Source organism: Punica granatum, chromosome 5 (assembly GCF_007655135.1).
Source record: "Punica granatum isolate Tunisia-2019 chromosome 5, ASM765513v2, whole genome shotgun sequence".
Taxonomy (NCBI): domain Eukaryota; kingdom Viridiplantae; phylum Streptophyta; class Magnoliopsida; order Myrtales; family Lythraceae; genus Punica; species Punica granatum.
The window spans coordinates 11,240,329-11,251,754 of NC_045131.1; the positions used below are offsets into that span (position 1 = coordinate 11,240,329).

The 11,426-nt window shown below is 38.3% G+C and overlaps 1 protein-coding gene across 3 annotated transcripts; it reads right to left on the reverse strand.

Annotated features, from left to right (window-relative positions):
• Window positions 1–1,383: 1,383 nt before the first annotated feature.
• Window positions 1,384–10,774, reverse strand: LOC116208036 (phospholipase D zeta 1). 3 transcript variants are annotated; one of them, XM_031541228.1, is made up of 20 exons: window positions 10,343–10,368; window positions 9,705–9,806; window positions 9,475–9,590; window positions 9,239–9,397; window positions 8,223–8,393; window positions 7,690–7,863; window positions 6,821–7,063; window positions 6,571–6,687; window positions 5,932–6,071; window positions 5,688–5,837; window positions 5,266–5,422; window positions 4,627–5,145; window positions 4,244–4,354; window positions 3,770–3,916; window positions 3,492–3,689; window positions 3,210–3,311; window positions 2,815–2,946; window positions 2,561–2,626; window positions 2,142–2,203; window positions 1,384–2,020 (listed from the first exon to the last, which is right to left on the reverse strand). In XM_031541228.1, the coding sequence occupies exons 4-20, from the start codon at window positions 9,293–9,295 to the stop codon at window positions 1,771–1,773; spliced, it is 2,796 nt and encodes a 931-aa protein (XP_031397088.1). In that variant the 5' UTR covers window positions 9,296–9,397; window positions 9,475–9,590; window positions 9,705–9,806; window positions 10,343–10,368; the 3' UTR covers window positions 1,384–1,770. The 3 variants fall into 3 exon arrangements, with proteins under 3 accessions (XP_031397088.1, XP_031397087.1, XP_031397086.1); XM_031541226.1 differs by having other exon boundaries at window positions 1,771–2,020; window positions 9,239–9,380; window positions 10,343–10,774; XM_031541227.1 differs by lacking the exon at window positions 3,210–3,311 and having other exon boundaries at window positions 9,239–9,380; window positions 10,343–10,774.
• Between the last annotated feature and the right edge of the window lie 652 nt (window positions 10,775–11,426).

Here is an 11,426-nt window from a genome sequence, read left to right on the forward strand (position 1 = left end):
ACTTATAATTAAAAATTTTCGAGCAAAAAGAAATTTATAATTAAAAAATTGTTACTATTTTGTGCATTCAAATTTAAGTATCTCTAATACAAATCAAATTCTACTTGCAACAGCTTAGTACCATAAAACATTAACTTTTTGCTGTATGAAACATTCCTGAAAAATGAAATTGATTAATTTTTTGACATAAAAAATTATTTAATTTAAAATTATTTGTTTCAATTATTTAATACGTATTAATGTCCCAATTCTACATATTCCAAGCAACGCAAGGCTTTTAGTTTTTAATGCTAAATGTAACAACATTTTTCAAGTAATATCTTAATTCATAATTTTGATCTTATATGTTTTTTGTATTATCGTTGTCCTATGAAATTTTTTTAGGTAAAAATTACAAAAATATGCACACCTAATTATAAGGATTTCTAATGCTTTAATCCAACAAAAATATAACTTTAATTATGCAACTTCTGCTCCATTGTTACATTGGTACTTTTTTCAGTTAAGTTCATTTACAAGCTTTTAAATATTTATTAATTCATTTTACTTCTTATAGTTTTTAATATAATATTGTATATGGAAAATCTTAAAATAACGTACTTTTTTTTGGGGATCAAAACTTAGAAAGTAGTCCTTGAGATTTATAAATTAATTTTTAAGTCATTAGTTCTAATTGTCATATTTCATATTATTTTCATTTACAATGAGCTTAATAATTCTATAATATACTTATCCATACATTCAAATTAATTTATACTTTTTTTTATCCCTATTAAAACACTCAATTAAATGTACAATTTTCTTTTAGTTTTTTTTTTCATGTGACAATTATAGATTATACAATTTTCTGAATAATTCTTTTACTTCGTTGTACAATTTTCTGATTAAGGTAGTATGCATTTTCATCTATTAATATGTAGTATTTAATTCACTAGAAAAAAAAATGTAGTATTTAATAAATGTCTCTGTAGTAAAATATGTGTATTAATTATATATTCAACTATAGGCTCTTGAGTCATGACTATTTCTTTTCCAGGTAGAACGAGTCATGACCATTTTTATGACTATTAACTATTTCAAAATATTTAATGCCAATTAAATATAATATGTACAATTAGTTGTTTCTTAATCTCTCGTAAGACAATATTTCATAAAAATACTTTTAAAAAATGTACAGTAAAGAGTCCATATTAACTGAAAGAGGATCTGAGTGCTCATATTGATCTTGTACGGTATTAAAAATTTAAAAATTTGCACTCCTTCATTTATTTATTTGGTTGGGGCAGATGAGGCATTCCCTCATCTCACAACAGATCCATAAGCCAAGTCTGTCAACTACCGAACTCTCTGGTGCTGATGTCTTTTTCAATACCATATCACATCTCCGAAAGTGAAGCGTTTCTTCGTTGAGAACAAAAGAAAAGGTTCCATGAACCATTCGTGAACTATAGTATCAATTTTACATTGTGTTTCAATCTGTACATGACGAAATTTGACTGTAATTGGTGTGAAATAAATAAGAGAAGGAAGAAAAAATCGACGAAGAACTGACCATGCAGCAATGAACTGCAGAATCGCAAGATGAGTACGAGAAGAGTATCCCTCTGATGTGAGCTATGTTACATTCCCTCGAAAGGCAAAGAATAATTTATCTGCCCTCTACCTTCCTCCAACTCGATGAAGCAAAATCTCTTCCAAGAAAAAACCTATTTGCAACAGTGAGATACAGCGTAACCCCAGACATTCCTGAGGAGCTGAGGGGGATAGAGCTCAGTGGAAAACTTGTGGAGATGCGTAGTACTCGCTCTCGTTGAACACGGGTCTTAGATCTTCCTTGCACATGAAGTCCAGGGGAAAAGAAACGAGATGGCCCCTCACTGACTCTAATCTGTCCATGGGATTGATCCGTCTAAGTTCTCCGTTGTGGTAAGACTCAAGCTTGTCAGGAGCTATTCCTAAATCAATGGTGGTGTATCCGAGTTTCTCCTTCCAACCCGCTGCGCTTTCTCTCAAAGCGAGTCTGCTCATAATACACATATTAATAACGCCTTTCCTATTCTACCATATGGAACAAAAGAGATGGTCCTCCGGGAAGAAACATGATGTACCGAATTAAGAGAAGTTGGACAAGTATACTGTACCTGGAATGTATGAGATCATTGGGTAAGCAAGCAAAGACATCCTGGTAGATCGCGGTATTCATCTGCAACCGATACCAACCAGATAAATTTAGGCACAACGAAGAAAACCTTCAGATCAAGGGTTGAAAGAGTAACATCACTTCCATCTTTGAGGCAAGTTTCCGGCCTGCTTGCTGATGTACTTGATGAAATTAATTGGGCAAAAACAAACTAACCTAATAAGACTGACAGCCACGTATAACAGAAACTTTTACATGCATAAAATTAATATTATGTTTCCAGGCCATGAGAAAGCATTGATTGATCATCTTCTGGAATGTGGCATCATATTCAAATTGTAGTAAAAAATTTAAAGAGCTCAAAAGTTCTCACTATCACTTGACATTTTGTGTTTTTTTTTTTTTTTTTTGCAATCTCACCTTTGCAGTTGACATCCACAAGTCCTTGTAAGTAGAATCAACCACAGGATCGATTATTCGATTCACCTGCACAGAAAGGAAGGAGTTAAGATACAATTTCCAACCAACTAATGCACAATTAGCCGGTTATTCATATTTTTAATAGGATTTTCATTTTCTTTCGAAAAACAGGTATTTGCTTGTAATTTTGATCTCAACAAGTACAGGGCAAAAAACCTTAAATTCTGTAGATAATAGACTATGCGCTCTTTTACCTCTCCAGGGCGTAGACCAAGGTGCTCAGACCACAATGAGAGACGAAGACTCAGAGAGAATCTTCCAGCGCTCCATGGCATTCCTCCCATGGCAGAATCAACAAACTCCGTATCTTCAATAAGTATTCCAATCTGAAATACAAATGACACAGAAGCAACAAAAAACATTAACGTGACAGAAGAACAAAAGTACATGCAAAAATGCAAATGTTAGAAAAAAAAAAAGCTGAAGTACCAATGTCTAATTAACAGCTGATAGCAAGAATGGAAACGGGATGCAAGATAGGACAAGAAAATGGCTCTAAATGCTTGAGGTTATGCGAGATATCCTGATCCCGAGATTATCATAGCTGGAAGATATCATCATACTGAAACTCATTACAAAATATTAGTACCTCAGAATCCCTGGAACCCAGCAAACTGCGGTCATTAATATTAGCTGACCCAATCAACGTCATACAGTCATCAACGATCATGATTTTGCTGTGCACATAAATCTGGAAATCGAAATAATCAAAGTGCCAGTTAAAATTAGACAAGCTAGAAGCTTCAATTAGCTCTATGAAAAGGAAGAGATGCACATAATGTGTGAGGGAAGAAAGCAAGCAACATCCTTCTCTATAGGTCTGAAAATTAGGCATAGATATGAAAGGAAAATCGATTCACTCTGTCAGTACCTGGCTAGATGCAATTGGACCATCATCAGAAAGCTTCCCATAAGCTCTAAGACCATAGAAAGATATGAAATCGTGTGCTTTTGAACCCAGCAAATTATACAGATTGTGCAATATCGAATTACTCCCCCTGTAAATAGTTCGATACTGCCAGTGCATTATGGCTCTGACAGATGCAGCGCCACCATCATCGAGCCCACCCTGTTGAATTTGAACTTTATCATAATATTGAAAGAAAGATAATCAAATTTTCCAAGGCATACGGATAAAAAATAAAGAACCTGGAATCCTGGTAGGAGAGGTATGACAATGATAACTCTGAAGTGCTTCTTGTCATTATGTGCTCTAAGAATCCGGCGATAGAGAGCTTCTAACACTCGATTCCTTATTATCATGTCTCCTGAAAGACCTGATATAAAAAATTGATTCTGGGAACACATTGCCCGAGAATAGCATAGAAAAGTCAGGAAAGTAGACAAACAGATATTCATACAAGCCTCCCAGATTTTTTTAAAAAAAAAATCCCAATGTACATGTAACTATTGAAGCAAACAAGTGCTTCGCAAAGAGAACGGTAACTAACAAAAAAATCTGTTCAAAGAACACCCTCTTTTGAAAATTTTCAGAATACCCTTATTTTTGCTGCATATAATTCTCCAGCAGCTTATTTTAATTGAACAGAATCAGCAGACATCATGCTTGGATAAATAAACCCCAGAACAAACAAGGAAGAAACAGAAATCCTTTATTCATACCTCTATATAGATAAAGTGTTCTGCTTTCTCAATAAGAGAACAATAAGCATTGTGAATACTTTCTTCGGTTTGGCTTGTTCCAGAAGACCATTGACTTACACTCCTGATAACCTGAGAATGAATGAAAGTTTACTAAATAACATGAGTAAGGCAAATTACAAATTTCAAAGTAGCAGCAGACGCATGTCTGAGTGTGCATGCTAAACATCATGCTCCTCTTTGCAATGCTTATTAAAAGGAAAAAAAAATTGCAAAAGGCAAAATAGCCAGATTGCATTGCGACCATTACCAAGTAGGAGCTGAATCAGTTTTCAAATTTACCAGAGCCCACGATTAAATTATTGATTCCATACTACAACAGTAGCTCCACAATGATAACTCACCTGACACCGGCATGAAGTGCGAGGACCGACTTGCCCAGTTTCATCTAGCGATACCATTTGATCACCCCGCTCCTGTGTTTCCCACCATTCTGAATCTAAATTTTTCCCACTGGTTGAAGGCACTTTGCGATGAAGCTCCAATTCACGGTCATCAACAAAACCTTTCATGGGCATGTCTGGAACCAGTGCTTCAGCTTTTGATTTCCGAAAAGAAAAAGGTTGGTTCCTGATGATCCTGCTCTGATGATCAGTTACATGACCAGTAGAGCTAAAACCATTAGGTTTTGGACTTCCAGTGAGTGGAGTATCCATGCTACCAGGTTCTTGGGGTAAAAGCAGCGGAATATCTTGCAAAGATGATCTAGAGGTAAAGGAATCCTGTCTTTGGAGAATCTTGTTACTGTCTTCAACATTCTTTCTTTCAATCTCTATACCTTTGCTTCCCATGTAATGTGGAATGACCATGTGTTGCTGAGGCATGAGTAAAGGAATTGCTTCCTCATTTGGAGCCTTGTTTCTCTGGAGTCCATTCCCAAAACAGAAGTCAAAATTTTATAACTTCATTTCTACCATTTGTGAAGAAATATTTGCACTTATTAACACTTCAATGTTTTCATTGCATTCAACCAAAATACCAACCTTTGCATAGTTCCACCGTTGGACAAAATGCCTGGCAATATCGCGGCAAGGAGGTCCCCAAAGAGCACAATGCACATCATGCCAGGGCATGCGAGGATATTTTTTGCGATCCAATTCATCTGTCATTGCATCTTCCCAAGAATTTGGCTCGGACTCCCTGACACCAATAAAAAGAATGTAACATAAGCATAAAAGGCCACCAAAATCCATTAATAGCTTGAGATCAGAAAGAACAACTAATTGTCACAGCCATCCACATATCTATTGAAAAAATAGCCTGGTCGGATATTGGAATGACTACTACTCCCAAATACAATCTGATATCACTTATTACAACTATTCCTTGAATTAGTTCTCTATTGGATAACCTGACAATATAACAAGAAAAATCCACGATTTGAAGTAAGGAAGTATTAATATACCTCGGGTTGTAGTAGTCCTTTCCAGGCCATATAGTGGGAGGATTATCACCCACCTTGTGTTCAGAGTTGTCATAACGACCAAAACATAAATCTAGACCTCCAATGAAGCAAATCTCGTTATCAACAATGACAAGTTTTTCATGGTGGGACCTGTACGCAGCCAGATACTATGATGAATTGTTAAGTTTTAGTACAAAATAAAAGGATCCCAAGCATATGCAACAGAATTTCTGAAATTGCTCACCATAGGTAAACACCACTGGAAAAATGATCAGGATATCGCAGCACTCTCACATTCTCGTGAATGTTAAGGAGCTTTCTTTTGCTGTACATGCTGTTAATTTTCAAAGCAAGCGCAACCTCTTTGTAGAGAAGAATGTAAATCTGCAACATGGTACCCTTTCCATCATACATGGCATAGCCATAGCTATTCACCAAGTTAAGCGAAAATTCCCATTTCGAACCAAATTACCACAAATAATAGTTTTTACTACCAACGACCTATCACTTTATTTCAAAGAGGTGGTTCTTCATATTTTATAGAGTTACTACTTAAACAAACTAATGATGCAGTCTCTCTTACTTATCCAAAATAACAACAACAACAACAATAATATTGACAATGACAATAATAATGAAGCAGTGCCCCATTGTGTCCCTTGTGAATTTTCTATCTAATCAATTCATTCAGAAAGCTAACCGTCCCTTGTGAATTTGCTATCTAATCAATTCATTCAGAAGCTAACTGTCTGGGAGATGGAGGAGATTATAGGGTCATGGAGGGGGAGGGAGAGGGAGAGGTAGAATAAGAATAGGAGGGATGTTGTCTCTTCCTTGGAGAAATTCATAAGGGAGCTTTGGAGCATATTGAAGTAGCAAATACCTGAACTCCTTGCCTGGCTTTTGCTTCCAGTAAAGCATCAAGCCTTGAGGAAGCATGAGAATGAAAAGGACGCCTTAAATACAATTCCGGGCACAACCACCATCCACAAATAAAAATCTGCATTGTGAAATTCAGCCAATTAACTTTCTTTTGCAGATACCTTACAGCCACTTATAATAAGCTTAGGTGTTGGCTTTTTATCAAACAAAGGTAGGTGGAATCTATGAGCGGGAAGCAGCAGGAAACAAACCTCAGATTTTGCATTATCAAGCGATGAAGCAATTGCATCAAATGCAGCTTGCCCATCAACAAACCACTGGGCCTGACTACCATCCTCTGTCAAACCTCGTGGAGGCGCAAAAGAGCCAAAACGATGGGGATGACACCAGCCTTCAGGAGGTCTAAGTCCAGCATCATTTATTGCAGCCACCCAGTCTTTGACTTTGGCACTACTCTTTGCTCTTACCCTAATGCTCCGATTACCACAAGTCACCTTTTCATGAATCCATATTTCAAGTCAGAAAATAACTTTAAAGGGGAACTTATTGGGTAGAGTTTGATAAAATGCTAACAACCTTCACTTTTGCCATTTCATTGCCTATCATGTTTCTATGGAAAAGGGGGGTTTCTAGAAAACATGGAACTTTCCACCTTAGTGTGTTCGATTGTATTGTTTTCACATCATCCTCATTAACCGCAAATTGACTACTTTCAAATCACTCCACATCACCAAATTTTACTAACATATCCTCTCATGTCCTTGTGCCTTAATGTCTCCCAAAAATGTGTTTTTCAAGAAATCTAAAGCTTTGTTCCATCATTAGATCTGAAACCATCAAAATCATTCAATAAGTCTCTTCCAGGCCTTCAAAAGTTTCCTACTTTCTTTTAACTGTTCCCAAAGTCAGTGCATCATCCACGAACAAGGCCATTGTCCTAAACAAGTGAGAAAATGATATGTGTTTCTTTCAATTACCTTAAGTTTCTAAATAAATGATTCATATAGACAATCTTAAGTGGATCAATAATTAGCAATTTTCATGCTGCTTTCACTCCAATCTCAAACACAAGCTTTTGAGAAAACAATATCTTCAATGAAGATATCATCATGCTACTCACCCGAAATGCATGGCGCAGGGGATTGGGGTCCTTTATTTCTTTTGCCAGTGACACTCTGCCTTCTCCATTACCATCAGAGGGAGGGAGTACATCAAAGACAACTATGTCCAGCGGTTTTGTGTCAAAGGGATCCGCCAGCAATGCTAAGAACCCAGGTTTCAGCACAGCCCATACCTGAATGCAAAAGTTGCAACCCCCTTCAGACAGTTACGAGATATTACTCACGTGGGATAAAAAGATATCAAAAACAAAGCAACAGTCCATACCCAATAACCCAAAGTTTGGCCAAGCTTAAAAATCAAATAAAACAGAATATTGTAAGGGTTCAGAAAGGCTGCAGGACACAGAACAAATAAAATACCTACACTACAATACATGATCCCTGTCATCTATGAACATAAATAGAGAGGATACTACAAATTAACCACAAGCTTCCTCAAGCAGAATAATAATCAACACAAGAAACTAAAGTCTAGAAAACCGGCTCAACTAAATGAATGCTCCCCCAGCCTGCATTGTCAGAGTAGTATTACCTTCTGCCAATTATCGTTACAGCAACTGAACCACCCACAGGAACAACATTTTCTGGAATCATCAGGCCTTGGAATTTTGGGTAGATGCTTCACCATTACATAATCTTCTTTCAGCTTTGGACCATATTCAGGAGAGAAAGACAATTTAGAAACCTCCAGGAACTTGCAGACCTACAGAATAAGGTCGCTTTCTGTGATTCATAAGTCATGTGGATGTTGTATCAAGGAAGACAGAACTACAGAGAGAATGATATTAATATATGTCCTAATTAACAAGAAGAAAACTGATGAATATATTGAAAACTACCAACAGACATCAAGGTAGAAAAAATTCAAACGCAATCAATAAAACACATCCAGCTTTCATGTCCAGACATAATTAGATAACACATCTGTTGGACGAATAATTCCAGATTACAAGTTCATGGTCATCATAAAGAGGAAGCATGAGTTTTGTCTTCACAAGCTATAACGCAATTCATTCGGCCAATTTTTTAACCGATAACGCAGCACAATGAAGGTGAACTAATCAAATACTAGTTTCCTTTTCATCAAAAACCTTTCACCCAAGAGGAACTATAAAAAGTGTAAGCTTAAAAAATATCAGAAATTAGCTCCGATTCTTCACCAAACAACGGATGTCATATGTAACTGGTACTAGTTACTGGATGAATTACCACTGTTGATTTGGAAGCGATAGTTTAGGAAACTTTTAACATTCTGGAATTTTTCTTAGTAACCTCAAAAAAATATTAACTAGAAAAGATCACATGACCGTCAAATACAGTTACCATGGGGGCCAGGATTTTGTGCCACTGGGAGATACTAATAATAAGACAATCCTGTCACGAAAGCAGCTACTTCGGCTAGGTCATCCTAGATGGATCAACATCAATTGGCAAACACTATCACACCTATCCAGAAGCACCTCCCATCAACACCACCATTTATTGCCATGGTTTGAATATATATTCAGAATGAACCATCTAAGCATTAGCAATCTCAGCATAGCTAACCTCTCGAGAATTAACAATGTCCATGTTCCCAAGAAAATGATTTAAATACTCCTGCATTGCATTCTTTGCTCTATCCGAAATAGAATGTTGCCGACCCAGGGCTGGCCGAATAACTGGGAGAGCGGCTATGGAGGGAACATCTCTGGACAAAAAAGTGACCTGTAAGAACTGTAACAATTATGGAGGCTTCAGGACATAAGGATCAATTCAATGCACTTTACAATGCTAGTGGTCACCTATTTTTCACACTCTCATCGTGATGCAGCAGAACCGCCTCGTCATCAGCATCATCGTCATCTTGAACCATCGGTGCATGATCTCCAATTCCTAGATTTTGAAGCCATTCTTTAACCTTTAACATAGGGACACAATTAACAACACATCAAATGGAATATCTTATCATTAGCAGCAAACAGTAGAAGCAAGAAGAACATTGAAAGAACCACCAACAATAATCTCGACGGACCTGCTCCTGCTTTTCATGAATTTCCTCGATGAAAGCTCGTTTCTTCAGTGCAAAGTGCAAGTACAAGACTTGGGAAGCTTTCTTCAATAAGCGCCACTTGAACTGCAAAAAGAAAAATGCCTCCCAGAATCAGAGCTCCAGTTTGATGGGTGGAGGAAGTTTTCGATGGATCTCGCCATCATAAATTGCAAATCCCAATTGCTATGTCCCTCATTTGAGCTGATAAATTGTGAGTATGGCAAGGCAGTTCTTTCTATATAATCCGAGCGAACGAAGAGAAGGTGGAGCTATGATATCTACTCGTAGATTTTGGGAGTTAGAACAACAGTTGGCAAACAAATCATTGTCTTCCAATCCTCGTCTTTCATCTCACGACAGAATTCGACATACAAAGCAGGCGCATACATCATCTCATTTAGCATACAATTCCATGCAACCCATAGCGGCGGCACCAGCGCCACGTCCACTTAAACAACAAGAAGCTCAGACTGATCGGAATCGACCCAAAAAACCACAATTCAGTAAAGCTGCAAGTCTTATACGACTTCAAACAAGCAAACAGATGCCTTAAAATCCGACGGCACGACCCAAACCGGTTCACAAAGTACGAGAAGAGGCATGGTATAAGAAAGGTGTGCCTGCTTGTATTGGCACTCGATCGTGTAGGACAGGAGCATGGGGCTGATGTCGCTGGCGTCGGGCCTGGAGACGGAGACGATCGTGGCCTTGGGCAACTCGTCGAACATCCGAGCGGGCTCGCCGGAGCCCGGCCAGAGGGACGACATCGCCGACACGGACGGCTCCGACTGCATCTGGAAGTAGCGGGGGCCGCTCCCGCCCTGCATTAACTGCTCGGACGCCATCCCGAGCTCGCGTCAATTCGCAACAAACTAGAACAACAAGAACAGAGCTTTTTTACAAGGCATGTCTGGTCAATTGCGGGGAGGGCGATTGAGTGGAGTTGAATTGTAGGAATTAGTGGCGGAGGAGGAGAGATCGAGGAGATGGCGAGGCGAGGTTGGATTGGATCAGAGAAGGAGGAGGGAGAAGAAGAGCTCGGAATTGTTTTGGGGGGGGGGGGGGGGGGGGGGGGGGGGGGGGGGGGGGGTTTGTTACGTAATGTACCCACGAAAACAACGAAGAAAGGTGAGACTTTCTCCTCTCTTCTTTTTTTTTTTTTTTGGGTGGGGCGGTGGAGTCCGAGCAGGTGGGCCGGCGGCGACGGTTATTGAATATGGATAGTCTGGACTTCTAGAATCGGAGTTTCTTCATTACTTATTTTTTTTTTAAAAAAAATAAACTATACATTCCTGTCATGTCAAAATTGCACGATCACCTAATTGACAATACGATGAAAAGATCCATGCATGTCAGGAAGCGGTTCCAAGATATGAGACGTGCCACTAGTCGGCTCTACCGATTCAAAGCGTGTATCATGGCTAAATGTCTGCGGGATTGATCGGCGATTAAGTTTAACTTCAAGTAATAGTTTGCGTCTCAGAAGATAACACGACTCACGGATTTCTATCTGTTTGACTTCTTCACCAATTTTCTATACACGAACAAGAACATAGTTCGAAAACAATCAAGCAGCTATGCATCCCGCTTAATAAAAATCGGCCAATAACTCAGTCTAGAAAACCGAGCTTAAGGTAAAGGAAGTTCACCCGATATGAGTGAACCCAACCCTTCGACAATCTTCGGCAAGTGGTGCCGAAGGAA

Excerpts from the sequence above, each read along its gene's own strand:
- LOC116208036 (XM_031541226.1), bottom strand. The coding sequence starts at position 10,567 with ATGGCGTCCGAGCAGTTAATGCAGGGCGGGAGCGGCCCCCGCTACTTC. Across the intron at positions 4,355-4,626 it reads GCACTTCATGCCGGTGTCAG|GTTATCAGGAGTGTAAGTCA; the intron begins GTGAGTTATCAT and ends ATTCATTCTCAG. Across the intron at positions 3,917-4,243 it reads AACACTTTATCTATATAGAG|AATCAATTTTTTATATCAGG; the intron begins GTATGAATAAAG and ends ATGTGTTCCCAG.